At 36.9% G+C, this 21764-nt stretch overlaps 3 protein-coding genes across 4 annotated transcripts; 1 reads left to right on the forward strand and 2 right to left on the reverse strand.

Moving 5' to 3' along the window:
- The first annotated feature begins 40 nt into the window (after positions 1 to 40).
- On the forward strand, positions 41 to 11353 carry LOC131791156 (ceramide synthase 5). Of its 2 annotated transcripts, XM_066173062.1 has the most exons (11): positions 41 to 258; positions 4492 to 4725; positions 5365 to 5422; positions 5619 to 5669; positions 6053 to 6145; positions 7117 to 7245; positions 8923 to 9029; positions 9398 to 9485; positions 9909 to 9974; positions 10353 to 10487; positions 10704 to 11349. In XM_066173062.1, exons 1-10 carry the CDS (start codon positions 77 to 79, stop codon positions 10458 to 10460), a joined length of 1116 nt encoding a protein of 371 aa, XP_066029159.1. In that variant the 5' UTR covers positions 41 to 76; the 3' UTR covers positions 10461 to 10487; positions 10704 to 11349. The 2 variants fall into 2 exon arrangements, with proteins under 2 accessions (XP_066029159.1, XP_058964458.2); XM_059108475.2 differs by having other exon boundaries at positions 10353 to 11353.
- Positions 11354 to 13029: 1676 nt separating this feature from the next.
- On the reverse strand, positions 13030 to 15989 carry LOC131791151 (vesicular inhibitory amino acid transporter-like). Its single transcript, XM_059108469.2, has one exon. It carries the CDS (start codon positions 15636 to 15638, stop codon positions 13977 to 13979), a length of 1662 nt encoding a protein of 553 aa, XP_058964452.2. The 5' UTR covers positions 15639 to 15989; the 3' UTR covers positions 13030 to 13976.
- Positions 15990 to 17783: 1794 nt separating this feature from the next.
- Positions 17784 to 21609, reverse strand: LOC131791152 (vesicular inhibitory amino acid transporter). Its single transcript, XM_059108470.2, has one exon. The coding sequence runs from the start codon at positions 20474 to 20476 to the stop codon at positions 18983 to 18985; it is 1494 nt and encodes a 497-aa protein (XP_058964453.2). The 5' UTR covers positions 20477 to 21609; the 3' UTR covers positions 17784 to 18982.
- Positions 21610 to 21764: the final 155 nt, after the last annotated feature.

Raw genomic sequence — 21764 nt, forward strand, 5'->3', positions numbered from 1 at the left:
ATAAATGAACTGTCTCAAGAAGGCGTGAAGGGTTTTGTGGGAAACTAGTGTGTCACATCATAGGGATTCCTTGGTCATGGCGGATCAGCTGCTGAGCCTGAGAGCGTGGTTTTGGGACAGAAATTTCTGGTTACCAGAATATTCCACTTGGGAGAGCTTAGAGCAAGCGAAAAAGCATAAGTGGGTCCAAAATGGCGAGCTTTTTCTATGCTTTCCCTTTGCTGTGGTGTTGATCGCTCTACGATTTCTCTTCGAGAGGTTAGTTGATGGACTACATACTCTTTGATCGTATAGTTGTTGTGTTAGATTTTGGTTCACACCTCGGCTTTATTTTTGTGTGACGTGTTCTGTCTTTAACCAAGACTTCTGAGAATGAAAATTCACATTTCGTTTGGCAGTGTTTATCATTGTGATCCAATGCGATTTTGCTTTGAAAACTTAACTTGTCCAAGCAGATAAGATAAGCACGCGCGGGACAGTATTTTCTCCAAGGTAGACTGTGATCATTGCATTTTACAAATGTAGTAAAAGTAAATTCGTCCTGAAAATTTTAAGGAGGTAGTGATTTAATATCGTGAGCATGAATTTATTTCCCTTCAATTCATTAATGTAAGAATTTGATATTTATTTATTTACAAATCCAGTCAAACGTCAACATTTCAACGTGAAGTATAGATGAGGTCGTAGTTCATCTGATTTTTCGTTTTATTCCGGATGTTACCACCCTCCGTGGTGAATTTTTCTTCAGCAAATTTCTATTGACCCCAACAAACCACGTTTAAAGGCCTCTTCGTCATATTGTCTCAAAATTTAACATTAACCGCACGTTTCTGACAACCACTGAGACAAAATGTCAAACCAAAGCTTTAAACTCTAGGTGTGACCTATATATGAGAAGCATGAAATTTACATGATTTCGTTTTGTATCCAAAAAATTAATAGCATTCATTGCTTTGGAAACACCTGTTCTATTTTTGTGTAGCTGTACTAAGTGGTCCGTTCTTTCTCCCACGAAAAGCGTAGCCGATCTGATTTGCATATCATTTGTCGAGAACTACTCTGGAAATTAACAATATGTTCTTTTGACAAACATTTTCAATCGTTTTCTGGTTGCTAAAAGTATTTATTTTCAGCGATAAGCTAGAAAAACCTTGAAGAGTTCCCTGTTGAGTTCATTTTTCTTTATGTTGGATATCATGCAGTGAGATCTGATAAATAGATAATTGCTGAGCAATAACTTCAAAATCTGAATCCATTTCCAGGTTTTTTTTATTTATATTAGTTACAGGTCTTCATATATATTAAGCCATTTATGACATCTGTCCACCAGTAAGTGTAAAGTAAACATATTTTTGTATAGGTGTCTTCTGAGTAGATATTTTATAATATCTTTTTTTGTTGTTTATGTGGACAGTAAAGCAGCATAAGTTTGTTGATGCTGACACTATGTTCTCTCAACCAACTTTCACTACCATTCAATGCATTTTTCTTCTTTTCCATTGGGAGATTGCTTCCTTAACTCTAACTTCCAAGATCTGATTGTCAGTTCTCCCTTCCATCTATCACACATTTCCTTATAAATTAGTTAGGAGAATTTGGTGCTAGATTGAGATAACAACTTCTACCTGATAAGTTTGAGTATTCTTATTACCTGTTTGCTGGATAATGTATGGATGTTACATGGAGAAGTTACATTTTAATCACTTCCAAGGGGTTAAGCTGTCAGAGGGTAATTCCCAGAAAGGACTATGAATATAAAGCTTGGTAGTTTCTCTTATTAATTATTATTTTTGAAAAAAAATCAGTTTTCACAAAAGATTGTGATTTTATAGTGGCAAACATATCCATTTGATAATTATTTGCCTAAACCAAACTTCATCTGGTAATAGTGAAGGGCTTCTTCATGATTTTTTTGCAGTTGTGTAAACAACACTCTGACTTAAAAAGCTTTGTGTATATTTTGGCAAATACATATAGATATATGCTAGCTCTCAGCTGTCCAAAGCTTTTTGCATTTATTTACCCTCCAAGCAGATGTGTTATTGATAGTAGTTGAAATTTCATTATTAAGGTGGAGCAGAGCAAACACTCTAATGGCAAATGTAGTATTTCATGCATCCTCATTCTACATGGTAATTTTTTTTTGTTGTTTTTTTGTTGTTTTTTGAGGTAACTTTTGTTATCAAATTTTTCTTTGGTTGTTAGGACTTTACAGGAATATCTCCAAACTTAGCAGTAAGCTTCATAGGTTTACTTTAAAATCAAGCAGTTAATTTTTTTATTTAAATTTGGTCGTACTGGTTTGCTTTGTATGTATTTATGGAGTGGCCACTAAATTTTGACAACTATTTCAAATGTTTCTGTCACCTTCATGGATTGGCTAACTGACCTAAATTTTATGAATAACTTTTTAAAAAATGATGTTACAGAATGCCAGATCTAGTGGATCAGTTAACACTTTTTTATTGGGAAAGAAAAAGAAATTGCTTCTTTATACAGGTCATGGTCTTTAACTTTTAAAGTCCAGAAGCTGTGTTGATTAGATATAGGTATACACTACCCAAGAGGATAAAGAAGGGATTAAAAATAACCCTCAGGTATACACTACCCAAGAGGGTATGCAAGAGATTAAAAAAACCCTCAGGTGTATACTACCCAAGAGGGTATATAAGAGATAAAAAATAACCCTCAGGTATACACTACCCAAGAGGGTATGAAAGAGATAAAAAATAACCCTCAGGTATACACTACCCAAGAGGGTATAGAAGAGATTAAAAATAACCCTCAGGTATACACTACCCAAGAGGTTATGAAAGAGATTAAAAATAACCCTCAGGTATACACTACCCAAGAGGATAAAGAAGGGATTAAAAATAACCCTCAGGTATACACTACCCAAGAGGGTATGCAAGAGATTAAAAAAACCCTCAGGTGTATACTACCCAAGAGGGTATATAAGAGATAAAAAATAACCCTCAGGTATACACTACCCAAGAGGGTATGAAAGAGATAAAAAATAACCCTCAGGTATACACTACCCAAGAGGGTATGCAAGAGATTAAAAATAACCCTCAGGTATACACTGCCTAAAGGGGTATAGAAGAGATTAAAAATAACCCTCAGGTATACACTACCCAAGAGGGTATGAAAGAGATTAAAAATAACCCTCAGGTATACACTGCCTAAAGGGGTATAGAAGAGATTAAAAATAACCCTCAGGTATACACTACCCAAGAGGATATAGAAGAGATTAAAAATAACCCTCAGGTATACACTACCCAAGAGGATAAAGAAGAGATTAAAAATAACCCTCAGGTAGACACTTCTCAAGAGGGTATGCAAGACATTAAAATAACCCTTAGGTATACAATACCCAAAAGGGTATAGAAGAGATTAAAGGTAATCCTCGGGTATACACTACCCAAGAGGGAATAGGAGAGATTATGAATAACCCCCAGGTATACACTACCCAAGAGGGTATAGAAGAGATAAAAATTAATCCTCAGGTAGACACTTCCCAAGAGGGTATGCAAGAGATTAAAATAACCCTTGGGTATACACTACCCAAGAGGGTATAGAAGAGATTAAAGGTAATCCTCAGGTATACACTACCCAAGAGGGTATGCAAGAGATTAAAAATAACCCTCAGGTATACACTACCTGAGAGGGTATAGAAGAGATTAAAAATAACCCTCCGGTATACACTACCCAAGAGGATATAGATATAGATAGATAAAAATGTTTTTTGTTTTGTCATGAGCATGAGATAAAGAAAAACTTTGGGGTCCCCATGAAGGTCTGAGGTTCAAAAGTTACCATCTTTCATATTCTATAAACATAATGCTAAGGACATTGCTGGTCCCAGCAGTTTGCAGAATACGTGTCACATATGAACTTCATGTTGGGCCTTGCTTACCATAGAGTCCCTGTGGCTCAGTGGTAGGGCACTGGAGCACAGAATCACAGAATCACAGAAGGTGTGAGGTTCAATTCCTTATGGGGACTTAGAATTCTTTCTTTGTCTAATGCTTATGACAAGACCAAGAATATATTTTTCCTTTTCCTTACCAAGTTCAAAACTTACCCTCTTTCTTATTCGATTTGTAATATTATTGATCCCCATTTTCGAAAAATATCTGATATTTTTGCTCCGGCTTTTCATTATATGCTATGATCAGATTATTTATTGGATGAGTTGCATTGAGAGAGCCAAAACAAGAGGGGAATTGATGTTACAGACACACAAAATTGAATTTTTGGAGGTGTGAACCCAGCTGATTTTATATGGTGCACAAGATTAAGTACTCTTAGAAATTAGCTCTTGGTCTGCACACTAAATTAGTTAGGCTCACACATAAAAATTCTTTGTCTTCACTTTCATCAGAAGGTTGGTTCATTTATCCAATGAACAAACATTACTTTATTTGAACCAGCTCCTGTTTTCTCTTTATCTGATTTCCTTATTACAAGGTTTCCTTCTCTGCTCTTTAGATTCATTGCAACACCTTTGGCAGGCTACCTTGGTGTAACAGAAGAACCTATAGTTTTTGTAGAAAATACATTTTGTGAGAAGGTTTACCAAACAATCAGCAAATGCCCTAACGCTGAACGAGTAGAGGGACTGTCAAAACAACTTGGCTGGACTCCACGTGAAGTGAAAAGATGGTTTAAAAATCGCCGACAGCAATCAAAACCATCCATTATGAGGAAGGCTACTGAAAGCAGGTGCATAATATTTTGATCTCTGTCATTTTATTTCTTAGTTGTGCCATGAGTCTGGGAACTGTTGTTTTGGACCAAAATAATTTTTAAATCAAAGAATTCATGGCTGAGACAGGACTTGAAGTTGTGATCACTATGAATCTGCAGGATGTAGACAGCAAAACTATACAGGTTCTCTCAGAGTTTTTAGAATAGTGCTTTAAAGTCTTAAAGCTACAAAATCTAGTGACTATGGTAGCATGACAGTTAGTGCTCTGAACTTGAGGTGTCTAAGCTCAAGACCTGATTGAGCTATTGTGTTGTGTTCCTTGGCTTGATACTTAATTCACACAGTGTCTCTTTCCACCCAGGGCTGGGTTGTTCAAAGCTTGGTTAGGATAACCCAGGATTAGTGTGAAGATCTGAAAGCTTGAAAAAAATTCAGTATAATTCTCTTTGTCTACAATTTAATGATTGGATGCCTTAAAAAGAATATAGAAAATTTTCTGACAGAAGGCTTTTGAGCAAAAGAATAACTAATCCTTGATTAAAATTAACCTCTGGGTTAGTTCTATTCCAGGACTATCAGTGGGGACTGGCAGACTGTCAAATGTATTCTTGTTTTAGGCAGCACACTCTTTCATCTTTTCATTTATTTTGTAGTTGGAGATTTTTGTTCTATTTGGCGACATCCATTTATGGAATAGTTATATTATACAAGGTAATTTTATTTTAACATATGGTTTTCAACATATTTGAGCAACTCGTTCTCTAATAGAAGCTTAATTTTTTTTTTTGAAAAAATAACCATTTCAAGATTTTTTCAGAGGTGACCTGGATGATATTTTAAGAAAAAAAAACCGAAGATAATTAGGTTGTGGCATTAATAAAAAGTTTTGAGATGTTCAAATTTTCAGGAACCTTGGCTTTGGGATCTGCGACTCTGTTTTGTTGGTTTTGGAGAACAGGTTAGACATTTTATGTATTGTACAAAAGAACTGTAAAGTAAGATTGGAAATATTTGGAAAAATGGGTGATTAAATGAAGGGAACATTATCACTTCTTTGTCCCATAGCAAATGAAATATTTTTGAAAATCTCCATCAGCACAACTCATAACTAGAACATAATTAGTATAGCAGTGCATGTGTTGCAGTTAACAAATTAATTGTTGGTCGCATTGAGTTTCAACTAGTTTATTCTGTATTATCATATTCTCCAGATGCATTACTTTAGTAACGCAAAACTACTTGAAAATCATTCATTCATTCATAAATTTGAGATAGTTATTAACCATGTAGATTCATCCATGTTGTCTCCAACTGACTCCTGGTTTCTCTCTTTTTTTCCAGCCTCTTACAGATGCAATATTTTTCTATTATGTGGTTGAAATAGCCTTCTACATGTCCCTTCTCATTTCTTTTTTTGTGGATGTCAAAAGAAAGGTTTGTAACTTTTATGTTTTCTGATCACAAATTTATCATTAAACTTACTATTAGAAATTAACAGCACCACATTTTTATCTTAATTTGTCTTTCCAAGAATGAAGTATTTTTTGATATGCTGGTGGCCTAAGGAAGCAGTGGTTCATTCATTATGACTTTTGTTTCTTGTTGTTGTTCATTTCCTTCTAAATTAAGGCTGAAACAAGTAAAAATGAAATGCAAAACAATGTGCTTTGTGACAGAGATACAAGAAACTAGTCCCTTTTGAGTGGAAGGAAAGTTGTCAAAGAAGCTTTTGATATTTTGTTGCATAATTACATGCAACCTGTGCCACGAACACAGTTGTCAAAGAAGCTTTTGATATTTTGTTGTATAATTACATGCAACCTGTGCCATGTTGTTGATAACATGTCATCAGCAAAGCATGCACAAGTGTACAAGGCTTACGATTGCTTAATTTGGCTAACTCCAAAATCTTCAAACTACAAATCAGTTTATAATGTGGATTCCATTAGCCATAAATGGAGATGAAACTTGATTCCATCATCAAAGTATGAAGTTGTAACTTGCACACAAAAAAGAGGGCAGCTCTGAAGTTGGTACTGATCAAAGTGGTATTCTGAAAATTATCATTCTTAATTTTGAACTTTCTGTTATAGGAGCACATGGGAGGAACTCGTTTGCTGATAGATTGAGTAACTTATGATAAGATTTAATTAAGAAATCTAAGTTGCCCAAAAAAGTTTTCATTTGGGCCTTCCCAATTGATTAATTACTTTTTTAAATACCAGGTAAGGTAAGGAACCTTAAGGTAAGGAACCTTAATTTAGTGAATAGATAATTTAAAGGGTAATTAGATGAAGATCAGGGAGTCATTATTTCTGTTCCCTGATGCAATGTCTCCATATTAAAAATAATTAGAAAAATGCCTAATTTTTGTTTAAAATCAAACCAAAATTTTCTGTTTTCAGGATTTTTGGCAAATGGCTATCCACCATGTAGTTACAATCATGTTGACAGTATGTTCATACTCAAGTGGTTTCTTTCGTATTGGTAGCGTGATAATGCTTTTGCATGACTTGGCTGATATTTTTCTGGAGGTGAGTCTTCATGCTGAATAAGGAGGGAGAGGAATATTATTAAAAACCATTTTTTCACTTTTTTGAGCATTTCAACCAAAAACTTACTGACATTTTCATTTAAAATTTTGTGGAGGAATACGGTAACCCTTTAACCCCTAAGAGTGACCAGCATCTAATATTTTCCTCACAATATCACCCTTGAATCACGTTAAGGTCACAAGAATAAAGGAAATGATCACCAACTAAAGAAGCTCTTGATCGGTCAACAAATTCTCCTTGTCAGCACTTTAGGAAATGTATGGAGAACAGTATGGAGAATATACATACTGATGTTAGAGTGTAAAGGGATGAACAAACCATATATAACTTTTATCTCTATCACTGAAATGCAAGTTTGCATTTGTAAAACTTTCCGCAATTTGAGAACCCAAGGAAATTTTTAAAAATTGCCTCCAAATGTGCTGTAAATTCAATTTTGAGGGTACTTACATTGAAACAACTTAACACACTAATCAAACTTGCCAAATGGCAGAACAAATTGAAGCAAGAAAAGTGCACAAATGACTGCTCTGACTAACAATTACTACAGAAAATCATTGTTGTTAGTAATAAATATCATTATTAATGAACAATAAGTGGATGAGGGTTTTGTGATATCCAGAATAATCAAGGTTGAGGCAGGGGTTATCAGCTTTAGTGGAAGGCTGAGGCTGAGGCTGAGGCTGATAACCCTTACCAAGGCCTTGATTTTTCTGGATATCACAAAAACTAAATCTTATAATTGTTTTGTTATACATTGAGCAAAAAAAAAAATGAACATGACAGTAAGAAGAACAGGTAATTAATTTCCTAATGTGTAAAAATATACAAATCAGTTAGCAACACAATGCGCATGACCTCAACATGATTACCCTTAGAAATCATGTATCCTGGTCATACATGACATGATTACCCATGACCTTAAGTGCCCTTGGTGTGATTATTATATAATCTGCAGCTAGATGACGTCCTAGGCGCTGATTTTGAAAATTCACTGTCGACTTGCGGCCAATCAGAAAAGAGATAGTGAGTTGAATGTAATATATAGATTTAGCCAAGCCTAAGAGTGGAGCTTGCACAACGCCTTGCCCTGGCCAGGACTAGAACCCGGGTCGTCTGTCTTGGAGCCCAGTGCACTGACCACTGGACTACTGGACAAAGCCGTGGCATTGGCGTGCCGCGGTACAGTTGACCAAGCATGTTAAAAGTAGCACCTTGTATGGTCATATGGTTGTAGAGTCGTAAGGTCATACGGTCATACAATTGTACATCCAAATTTTTTCGGCTTGAATGGGTTACTACTATTTTGTATGATTATGAGGATATACTCTGCGAGCTCCGCTATAATAATGATCATTATCTGGAGCATAACTCTCCTTTAACCCTTCAACTCCTATAAGTGATTAACATGTAACCACTCCCTATAATATCTGTGAATTATCTGGCAAACAGGTAGTGATAATACTCAAACATATCATGTAGAAATTGATATCTTGATCCAACACAAATTTCCATTACTAATTTGCAAAGAAATTTGTAGCAGCTAGAGGTGAGAACTAACAATCAGATCTTGGGGGTTAGGGGTTATTGGTTTTTGTTTGAAAGATTTTATTCTGTGACTGTTGATTCTGGGTTTTTTTTTTGTTTTTGTTGCAGTCAGCAAAAGTGTTTAATTACGCCAAGTGGGAAGCTACAACTAACTTAATATTTGTGTTATTTGCTGTGATATTCAATGTTACAAGGCTGGTTTATTATCCATTCTGGTAAGTTTGCTGTCCCCTTACAATTGTAATGGTGGAGAGGTGATAGGAAAAGACAAACTTATCAAGTAAAGGGTGTTTATTATTAGACTAAAAAATAGGCAAAGGTAATGTATTGCTGGAAAAGGGAGAATTGTTCAGGAGTTGAAGGATTCCGACATTGAGAGACCACATTAACCCACAATGATGGACTGTGCATTTGACTAAATTAATTCCTGAATGATTTTCATGACTCACTGATTGATTGACAAACCATCTGACTGACTAAACAAACTGGGGACTTGCCAAATGACTGACAGACAGCGTAGGTATTTGATTTAAAAATTGACCCCAACATTTTACAACACAAATGTATTTCTTTACTCAAACAGGGTTTTGCATGTTGTATACCACTGTCAAGAGTATGTGGGTCCTTTTAAAGCATGGTCATGGTTCTTTGGTTTGTTGTCATGTCTGCAGGTACTGCTAAATCCATTATTTACATGCTCCAAGTGAGAAGTTTGACAGCTAAACTTGTGACCTGGCCCAGGGTTTGAGCAATGTGAACTCCAATTTGTGCTTTTAAAATTAATTGAACCATGCTATGTATGAGTTTTGCCAAATGGTGAAGTAAGCAAAGAAAGTTACTTGTTTAGTTCAACAATCTGCTTGCCCCAGATAACCAAAAGGTTGGCAGAATGGTTTCAGCTCTTTTAAGCCAGCAGGATAATTTAGAATATTATGTATTCTGTATAAATTTTGAGAAAATGCTGTGTGAAAATGAGCATGAGTTACCTACTTAAACCTTCCTTGAGATCTCAATATGTGATACATGCGACAACCCTTCAAATTGTTGTCACTCTAAAAGTTCTTTTGTCTTTTTATTTTGATCACTATGTTCAGGTTCTACATGTTATTTGGTCATATAAAGTTGCTGAGGTGGCCATGCAGTTTTTGATTAAGGGAACGGTGAGTAATAAATCTTTTTGTGCCAAGTCAGGGTGGAGGGGGGTGGGGATTGACGTCAATGAAGATCATTACTTCCAAGGGAATTGAGGATGGGCCAAGCCAAATCAGGCCAAAGGGAGAGAGGGATAGGCCCAAAAATATTCTAGTTGCCTCTGGTGAGGCCACTTGAAGGAGAATACCATTCAAATTTTTGTGGTTGTGGTTCTTGATCATGGATGCCCTATTAGTTTTCTTTTTGTTATTGATTCAAATTTGTAGGCGTAAGAAATAAGGATGTGGCATAACAATGTATGTTTGCCTTATAGAAGGCCTCTTGCAGTGTACAAGTCAGTAAAGTTTTCCTTTCTTTCCTTATTCTTGCTTTCTTAATTTTGTTAGGTGGAAAAAGACACACGTAGTGATGATGAACTGTCAGGTCCAGAGGATGAGAAGCCTGACGCAAACCATACAGATGGCAATATGGTGGACAACAAAAAGAAGCATTGACCAAAAAAATTTTGAAACCAGAGCTAAATAGTCCATTTTACAGTTGTGTGCTTGGTTGCCAAGCCTTTGAACAGGAGTGAGGCTAAGGGTGACCTTGTTATGATACAAACCTTGCTGCTTTTGAAATGCAAATTAATTTGTTATCATGCTAACTAGATTCTGGTCTCTAACACAACAAGGTCACCTTCAGCCTCACTCCAAATCAAAGGCTTGGCAACTAAGTACACAACTGTAAAATGGCCTATTGTGGGAGTTCCAGTAGTCTTATGTTCTCCTTTTTAAAGTGCTAATGTTTAACGACAATTGCAAAATTTGTTGCCAAAGAACGAGAGCCATTTCCAACAAGTCATTCTGATTCAGTAATTTACATGTACCTTGAGTGAGTTGAACAGTTTCTTTCTTTTAAATGTGTCTTTTTACAATTTTCAATTTTACAAATTTTCTGAAGTGTTTTTGTTTAGGAGGACAATTTATGGCCTAATTTTCATGTTCAAATGTTGAATGTTGTCAAGTAGTTTTACTATCTTCCATCTGAGTTCCCTATTTATCAGAGGCTACTGCTTCCTATCCACTGTTTGATGATTTTTGTATTAGTGAATAGATTATTCTCAGACTTAGCTACTATTCACTTACTGTGCCGATGTAACTTTATTGTTTAGTATTTCACTATTTGAGAATTTGACTTAAGTTTGAATTTTTTCCATATGTTTCAAAGCTATTTAATAAACACTTGTGAATGACAATAAGACACAGCACTTGTGGTCTCCTAGCATTCTATAATAACACAAAAGTTGACCTCTTTTTTAGTTGGTTAAGGTTCAAGCACACCATGGAAAATCCAGAAAAGAGGAGAATACTGAGTGTTTGTGGTAGAGAGTTAGAAAATGATTTTTCTGAGAAAAATAAAAAAGAAGAATCACCTTGAATTGATGACTGTGTTTGGACTATGTTGAAACCAGTCTATCAATGGTAGGTCGCATAATCAGTTAAACAGTTTCAATTGCTAAAAGGTAATTTGCCCCTTCACCTGTGTGAAAGATCAAGAAGGAAATTCACTATTCAACATCATTACATTATCAAGCACACAGGTAGTGAGAGGAAAGAAAGTAAACAAAAAGGCAGTATTATTTATTTAACACTGAGATTCAACATTATACAAAATGTCAGGCAGACAATGCAAAGGATTTGTATTTGGATGTTGGGTGTGAAAAGTTTTAAAAATTGGGAGAGAAAAGGGAGTGGGTTTGAATTGAACCTCGTCCCAAGGGTTTAACTAAGTACAAATGACATAAACATTAACAAAATTTTTCTTTTTATCATATGAAATAGACAGATTAAATGTTGCCTTGGGTCCGTACAGTAATGAAAAACATACAACATCAAAATGTGGCCAGAACATCAGTGACACACTCAGCTGCTCATCGAGTGCCACTTTTTTGTTGTTAATTACCACAGTTTGATGTGTTTTCCCTCTATTCATTAAATGAAATTTATGATAGCCAAAAAGGGGTTAACGATACTGAGATCAAGAAGTGAATGACTGGGCTCCTCAGGTGGGTTTATGGCTAATGTGGAAAGAAGGCGATTGAAAATTATCAAGTACAAGAGGGAACAAAAGGAGCCACCAAATCAGAAGTACAGTTGGACCTGTATTAAGTGGTCACCCACCTGGAATGGTGGGGTGATGGCTTAACCCTTATTATCACCCTTATCATATTCTCCATACTGTTCCTTAAACATTTCCTAAGATTCTGACATTAAGAATTTGTCTAACAATCAAGATCTTCTTAAGTGGGTGATCAGCTCCTTTTTTCTCCTGACCTTAACATTTAATTCAGGGTGATATGGTAAGGAGAGATCAGATGCCAGTCACTCTTAAGAGTTAAAGGGTTGATACAGGTTGACCCTTGAAGACAGGTTCCACAGAAGTAGGTATCATGAGAAAAGAAAAAGGGTGTCATTTACTCCCCTAAATGTACAAAAACTTCTCAAAAATACTCGTAACATTGATTTTGGGTGATAAACACAGATTTAGTTTTACTTGAAATATTTTCCTTAGTTCTATTTGAGTAGATCTGTGACGTTTCAATACAGGAAAAGGGAAATACAAGCAGTAAAGGTTCACCATGGCTGCTAAATAGAGGTGACCACTTAACAGAGGTGAAAAATTATAATGACTGAACCCTTTACACCCAAACATCAGTATGCATATTCTCCATACTGTCCTCCAAACATTTCCAAAGAGGCTGATAAGGAGAATTTGTTGAACAGTCAAGAGCTGCTTTAGTAGGTGATCATCTCATCTATTTTCGTGACTTCCATGTTTGATTCAGAGGTGGTATAGTGAGGAGAAATTAGATGCCAGTCACTCTTAAGTACTAAAGGCTGAAGGGGAAAAAATTGGGGACTGAAAACTGACTGCTTATTAAGTGTGACCTCTTAATACAGTGCTGCTTAAAAAAATCATTACAGGTTTGACTGTACATTGCATTGATTAAGGCAGAAAGGCCATGCATTATGATAAAGAACGAATACTTTTTATTCTTCATGTAAATTTTTATATGCCAAAAAAAAATTATATATTGTAGCTTGCCTCTAATACATTTTCTTATAATAAATGTTAGTCCAGTTCATGTGCAAGTCTTATATAAATATCGAGCTTGCATATATTGTACATCTTTTCATGTTCTGACGCTTTCAAAAAATGTTATCAGTAATGTAATATTATTTAACTGAGGAGACCTATGTATTTCGAAAAACTGTGTTCATCTGATTGATAAACTGTATTAGTATATACTAAAACAGTGGATAGCATTTAAGGCTGCTCAAACTTCAAATATCCTTTGCAATTTACCTCCAAGCAACTCACACTGGACCTGCACCTTTATATATTGTTATCGTTGCCTTGATAAATGAGTGAAAATCATCTTTTTGTGCTATAGTATCTCACTGTTTTAGTATATACTATAAAACAATAATATATATTCACCTCATTGTCGGTTGCTAGCAGTAGATATTTACCTCACCACTTTGCGGCCTGGTAAATATCCACCATGAGCCACCTCCACTTAAGTGAAGTAGTTGTTGATTATCACATATTCTAACATAATATTCCTCAGTTGTGTACATATTACTTATCTATGAAACAAAAATAATATGCTTTACAAAATTTTTTTATTATAAAAATTACTCCAATGATTCAGATGCTGAAACCTGCAGCAAAGTAAGATGGCTGTATGTTACATGAGCCAAAAACAAAGTGGCTTTCCATCCAATACCTGTACTAGAGCTGAATATCAACATTTCAAATGAGTGCCTGAAGTGATACCAAATCCTATGATCTACCTCCTGCACAAGATGCCAAACACATACTGTATCCTCCCTCCACTAACTTTGTATGTTGTTGACTATGAAGAAAAATGAACTCATAAAGGTTGGGGGGGAAAGGAGGGGGCAAGAAAGGCCCCTGGGGAGTTATGCTCCTGTAATACAATATTGAACAATTTCTAGTACAAATTAGTGCAAGGCATTCTTCATGGCAATAGAGGAATAACTCAAACCTAATGTGCCTGCAACTATCCCAAATAACACTATAAGCATCTCACAAACTTTCTTATACCAAGTCAACTTGTTCCATTTAAGCTGCAAATGGAATAGGCAAGGGAAAATCATGGTGATACAAGCTCCAAACAAGCTTCCAAATATACTCATCAGCAGCCCAAAATGAGGTACAGCTACAGCAATACCAAGTGTTGAGAGGACCAGGAAAGTGCGGGTGAAGAGAACCCACAAATAATTGTAACGCTTGTGATTGTAGCAGAGAGGAAACTTTGGCAAAAGCATTATATCTAATGTTCCACTTACAACAAACATATTAAGAGGGTATGAAAAGTAAATATTTATGATAACCAACACTGTTGCTATTTTGCTAAGAATTGAGCCATATGACAAACTGAGATTTATGATCACAATTGACTTGGTGTTGCTACCAAATGTGAGGCAGCAGAAAAGCCCAACTAAAAATTTCACTGCCGTGACGGAGATAAATGCCCGATGCGTGACACTTTTGTATTTCATGGGTTTCTGCATAGAGCCCTCTATTCCAGGAAATACTGTATGGCCACAGTATGAAAACATAATAATTCCTAAACTAACTGGAAAAGTGTTAATGTTAAATGAAGGAATTTTGTCTAATGTCCAAGAGTTCGAATCCCCCAGAGTAAAACCTAACAGAATAAAGGCAATAATAAACACTGCTACTACAGCTAGCATACTTAGCCAGGCAAGAATGGACAGTCTTTTGATGAAAACTGTGGGTAACATGGCCAGTGCACAGATCAAGCACCATTCCTTTAAGTTTAACATGAACAGTTCCTTGAACAGTTCCATGAAGCTACTACCGAGAACCATCACCATCAGAACACAGCTGCAGTATGACAAGCTCACGGTTACGAAATCAACTATCCACCCACCCACTGGTCCCCAAACGTGCGCTGCAATCTCGGCATAACTCGCTCGGACTCGTTTGCGAAGCCGGCTTTTCGGTGAGATTTCGTAAAGGCAGCCAACAAGAAGAACTGAAGTGATGTCGGTCAGAAATCCAATGAATAAAATTAGGAACAGAGCTGCGAATCCTCCCAGGAAGATCGCATAGGGCATAGCTAGAACACTAGTGCTAACAAAGATCATGTTAATCATGTTCCATAGCGCAAGCATGGTCGTTGCTTGGCCATCTTCTGACAACTTCTCCAACAAGGTTGTTGATTTCGATTTCGAGTCTTGGCTACTTCTGTCGTCAATCGTGAGGGCCACAGATCGTTGATTTAGAGACCGCGAGATTGATACTATGCTAGAATACAACGAAAACTGGAACGAAGGGATGAATAAGGATGCCTGACTCGTTGTGAAAGTTGTTGTGAAACTTTTGCTGTTGTGTGTGAAGAAACTTGAGTCACTCTTTTCTAGAGTTTCGTGCGATCGAATGAGTGGAGTGTTTTCATTCGGCTCGAACTCATCCTCGGCTTCTTCCAATAGATCTTGTTCTTCTTCGATCTGTTCGTTTGTCAAAGGCATGTCCTCGAGGATTGTTACTAACTCTGGTTCTTTTATCACAGTAGTCGCCGATGGAGCTGTGCTAGTCACCGAAATCGTGTTCATTTCCGTACTCTCCTCGTCCATTCTTTGATTTGAGGACTGTTCTTCTCAGACTTTTATCTCCTTACAAGAGCAACAAGTACTCCGTTTGGCACAACGGTTGTTTGATTCTGTATAGAGATACGACGATGAACGCGCGGAAATACGGAGACCATCGGTCCGGTTTGTCGCACGTTCACCAAGTCAGACTGGTTTTCCAAGTTTTCGTTACTAGTTTCGCGACTGTATCTCGCGTGTAGTCCCCTAACAACCAGGCTTAAAACGTGAACCATTTTATGCACTGAAAGTGATTATGCTTATTTCTTAAGACATATTGGATCGAAAACCAAAACAACGTCGGTTTGTGAAAAACTCAGTTCACGTATTACATGTCGTAAATCGCTGCATGCGGTCTACGTCACGCAAATATTGATACCATGTTACAACAATTGACCACGTGTTCAGCACAGAGAAAACCCCGCAAATTCAGCGCAAGAGTCCGGCATCCTCTAAAAAATTACACTTCAAAAGTTCCTCTAATAACTTTTTTGTATTCGAAATTGACCGATAAAAGACCGAAATAACAATAGAAAACAGGAACACCGAGTTCTGTCCCGTCGGCATACTTAGCATAGCAAGAAATACAACAATAGGTACTGATAACTAAGAAATGAAAATAAATTAAACTGTTTGAACTGACGATGATAAACAAATAAAGATAAAATCCTAGCCGGTGAGCAGTAAGATTACAAAATCGCAGTAAAAAAGCCTGAAATAAATAAAGAATCCATTTTAATTCGCCTTTGTCTGATCATGTAGCTCTATGTAGCACGTCCAACTAGTTTCTGTGAGACATGAGTTCGAATCCTGTCAAAGCCTGTGTTTTTTTTTCCAGGGTGGTTCCGTTGCAGCTCGGTTGCGAGTTGTAATCCTTTACTTATGAAATGCATGTACCGTATTTAGGACTTGTAGTTCGAGAGGCATTTAGCGCAAATCTAGGTTAGTTTGAATTTCGTTTGTATTACAGTCCTGAAGGATTTGAGTGAAAATATAGGAATCTAAACTGTAAGAATAGATCTCTCAGCAAAGCGATAAAATCGAGTACAAAAAAATATATACAGTAACGAAGGTTTTCTGAACAAAATGGCCTTGTCGTTTCAGCCCGAGCACAAGAATCATTATTTTAATACTTCTACTATTCACAAAGTTTTTTTTTCCAAATTCGCGTGACCATCTGTGAAGAATGCGCAAAAAAAAGAAAAGAAACTTAGTCACAGTTACACCATAGGCATGGTTTCCACAGTCACAGGATTTCGAAATTCTCTACTTTTCCCTGACAAACACAACATTTACCAGACCAACTGAATTTACATTGTCACAAACGAATCCATGTAGTAGTCACCAACCTCCACCCACAGCTATCCATAAATTTCTGCTACAGTGTATATGAATTGATAGCTCATTTAGGTAACATGAAAAAATGATAGATTTTTTTGGAAACACAATATTAGTTTTAGTTTGTCATCCAATTTAGTTTAGCAATATTCTACTGATCCACACCTTTCTCATCCATGAAATATACCAAAGAATTTGTGAAAAGGATGAGAAAATGATGAAAACAGAATAAAAAGAAAGTGTATGATTTCATTCACAAACCAACAGGAGTTTGTCAATTGTTCTAAACAGTAGCTGCATCACTGCATAGAAAAGTGGAACCATCTCTCATCATGAAGTGGGCCAAGACAAGAGGAAATCATTCATATTCCCTGGAAATTTTGCTTTTCCCTGACTTATTCAAAAGATGTGAAGTTTTCCTGACTTAAAGTTAAATTCCCTGACTAATCCTTGACCTTGAAGAATTTTAATTTTTTCACCTTTTTTCTGACCTGTGGCAACCATGTTAGGTTTTAGGGTAACTCACATACCACAGGTTTAACTTAGAGATGACAGGAAGCACATCACTGAGGCAGTAGCTAGAAGTGCAAGTGTTCATGACAACAATTTTTCTTGATTCAACTAATAAACACTGTTGTCCAATAACATATGTTCTAAGAAAGGGAGAGTTCAGATAGAGGACTCTTTAATCCTATACTCTTCCCACAAGAGTAGATTCTGAGGTCATATGAGTAGAATAGAATGCTGAAACAATATTCTAATTGATAAAAAAAAACTTTAATAGCTCTCAATTTTGAACAACTTGATTATAAATCATTATTCAAATCAGTACAAAAATATCCAATACTGAACTGATATTGGACCAATATTGTATAATCAGAATAAGAACTACCCTCTGAATTTTATATATATCATGGCACCTAGAAGCTTAATGTTTTGGTAACAATTCAAGCCACCATTCACCATGTCTTCTAGAGTCACTTCACACTCCAGCCAAGAGTTCTAGGCCCCCAAGAGGCAAAACACCCCTTAACTCATTGCGCATTGATTAAAAATAAAAAGAAACTCACATCACCTCTAAATCCTAACATCAACCTTGATTACCTCAATGCACCTGAAGTCAATGGGTGTTGAACAAAGCTTTAAAAAAACACATCTACACAACTTATTAAAATTGATCTTCATTTAAAACATTACCTGTCCAGTAATCTCATTTCAGGTTCATTAAAACAAAAACAAAAAAATCCATCAGATCCCTTAATAAAGATTTGAGAAAATAAGAAACTCACCCCTAATAGCTCCTTCAGCCACAGAGTCCGACAAAAGTCAATGAATTAAAACAAAGAATGTAACAGTATAAACTGTAATTTAATGTAAAGTATATTTTGTCCCATTCTTTTTTTTTTTTTTTCACTCTCATTACAATTATTGGCTTTTTTCACTCTTGCCTAACTGGTTCTCCATATTAGCTAAACACTCTACTATCTGTTACATTTAATTTATTAACTCATACATGACAAGTTTACAGAATAAAACAAACAGTAGCCATCAAATTTATTTGCTTATCATAAAATAAATTTCCTGATGATATAATTTCCTGACATCTTTTAATTAAATAGTTTGTGATAATTGTAGAGGCTATGGCAAAATATTTCCCAAAGATGATCATAATTTTTTTGAAAGTACCTAGCCTCTGAACTGATACAATTAGAAATGAATTTTAGATCTCTTAACCCTTAAACTCCTATGAGTTGCCAAGAAAGAATTCCTCCTTCCATAACAAACCAATATCAAGCAGACAAGTGAAGAGAATAAAGAAAAATATCAATTAGGAATTCTTGGTTGATCCTGCCAATGGCAATTTATCTGAGCTAACTTAATAATTGTATGGTAGGGGAAAAAAAGTAAGGAGAATTACTAATACGATCTTTAGAATGAAAGGTTAAGACCGCTCCTGTACTCTTCATTTAGTTAAATTAAACTATTAATTATTTTCACTGAAATGTCCTAAATGAGTCCACAAGTGCTTTACCCGAATAAACAAAACCTAAACCCCCTGCTAAAACTCCAAACACAATAAGAAGAATTTCCGCCATAATGTGATACCAGCGCAGGGAATTCCACCGTAACTTAAGATGAGCTATACACGGAAATCCAAAAGATAGGCATGTGCCAGTGAAACTGCCCACAAAACCCATCAACAGGCCAAAATGGGGCACAACCAAGGCAATGAAAAGGGCAAATGTTACAAGCAAGGTCCTTGTTAGTACTAACCAGAACCAATGATACTTTGTACCTTTCTTTAAATGAGGAAAGTATGGCCCAACAGTACTGTCAAATGTTTCCACCACTACAAACAGTGGTAGTGGGAATGAAAAGAATACATTTGTTGCCACAAAAGCTGTTGCTACTGTGTTAAAACCTACATTGCCTGCCAAGTTTATGGTAAATACTTGTTCTGTAGCCAAGCCAAATGTTAGGACAGCGAATACACCAAACAAAGCTTTAACAGCAGCTGAGATGAAGAAGGAAACATGCATCATTTTGTTGAATTTCTTTGGTTCCCTCATACTGCCCTCTATTCCAGGGAAAACTGCATGAGCACAGTAACTGAATGTCACGATACCAAACCCAACAGGAAATGTATTTATATCAAAGGATGGGATGTTGTCCACAGTCCACTGATCATATCGTACAACACAGTAGGCTACCATAACAGCCAGCGCAGACATCAGGGAGAACACTGCCAGCATGCTCATCCAGGCAATAAGCGACAATCTTGTGATGAAGACACTTGGCAGGACAGCTATAGAACAGAGGACGGCCCATTCATTTAGAGTGAGAGGTAAAAACTTGTTTGTAATCTGATAAAACATGGTCGTTAAGAGCACTAAGTAAAGGATGGCAGCCGCATACAGTTCTATTGTCTGGACAACACTAACCACCCTCCCTCCCACACCAGGCCACACTGCTTCACCTACATCAGGGTAAGAACTACGAATCCTCTTCCTCAGCTTGCTACGGGGAGAGACTTCGTATAAGCTATCGACCAGAAGAATTCCAGTCACATCGCAGAACACGGCTACAATGAAGATACAAATAACTGCTGCAATTCCTCCCTCACGCACGGCATAGGGAACTCCAAGAATTCCCATTCCTTGAATCAGATTAGTCACATTCCAGCCGGCAAGAACAGCAGAAGCTTGCCTATCGCGACATTCCTTTTCTACCAACGATACTGTGAAATGAGACATGGTAAACGAGCGAAATCGTTTAAAATTTGTACTCCACGCGGATGGGGATTCCTGTTCTTCTGGGTCCACGGTGCGCACCAAAGGTGTTCGTTCATTCTTCTGTGATTCCTTGTTCCTGTTCACCAGTTCGTAGCTTGGATCTTTCTCGGTCTCGTTTTCAGTGTTTCCCAGGGTCAAAGAGTTCGATAAAGCGAGCTGTACATCATGCTCACCGAATTCGGGTTCGTCCGCCATTCGAGAAGCCGGAAAATACCGTTGATCCGCCTTAAGTACAGAAGATCGCGCTAGGCATTTTTACACGTGGGACAGTTCATTTCAAAGGGACACTGGTGTGGAAATGTACGATTCGGCAAAATTAAACCACAGGGATGAATGAGGTCAAGGTAAACAACTTTGATTGCAGCTGGATCAGTCGTGGCGTTTTCGTCACGTCGTAATCTCTCTTTGATTGGTCGAATGGATTTAGTACCGCTGTCACAGTGATATGTGTACCCCCGTGATATGTGTACCCCCGCACACATATCACTAGTGATATGTGTACCCCCTCCAAGATGGCGGCCAGTGATATGTGTATCCCCCACCCCCCTCCCCTCCAAAAAATAAATAATTACGGCTAACTTGTGTTAATGGACGCAAATCGTTCACTGAACCATCTTCCACAATCAGAACTGTAAAGACACGACTCGCGAGTCCGACAGTTCTTATGGGCCAGTAGCAAACATCAAACAATCTATTGGAAATATAAAGGAATCGAAATTGTCATTTAAACAAAAATATATCTTAGGGATTCACATATCACTGGTGACTACAATCGTATCGGCTTTGTCGCCTGTCTAGCACTGAAATTACTTGCTACTAGCTCCTTTACTGGCTAGTACGTAAGTGCATGAAATATTTCACCAACTGACAGCAATTTTTATTGATTCCCAATCATATGTGTCATTGACAAATTTAAAAAGTACACAGACGACATCGTACTAGCCAGGGGATACGTATATCACTGAGATCTCTCGTTCAGTGATATGTGTATCCTCAACATATCTCGGGGTTACGCATATCGCGGAAATCGTAGTAAGTGATATGTGTATCCCTTGGTAAAGCAAGCGCTGTTGTCTTTCTAGCAAATTACTAGCTAAGCTTATATATGGCTAGTAAGTGTATTATTGATTCCAAATTGACAGACGACAGCGAGTTAGTCAGGGGATACACATATCACTGCGATCGCCGTTCAGTGATATGTGTATCCCCAATACATCTTGGGGATACAATGTGGATACGCATATCGCGGGCAATAGCAGTCAATATGTGTATCCCTTGGTAAAGCAAGCGCTTTTGTCTGTCCAGCAAATTACTACCTAAGCTTATATATGGCTAGTAAGTGTATTATTGATTCCAAATTGACAGACGACAGCGAGTTAGTCAGGGGATACACATATCACTGCGATCGCCGTTCAGTGATATGTGTATCCCCAATACATCTTGGGGATACAATGTGGATACGCATATCGCGGCAATCGCAGTC

This window comes from Pocillopora verrucosa, chromosome 10, assembly GCF_036669915.1.
Source record: "Pocillopora verrucosa isolate sample1 chromosome 10, ASM3666991v2, whole genome shotgun sequence".
NCBI classification, from domain to species: domain Eukaryota; kingdom Metazoa; phylum Cnidaria; class Anthozoa; order Scleractinia; family Pocilloporidae; genus Pocillopora; species Pocillopora verrucosa.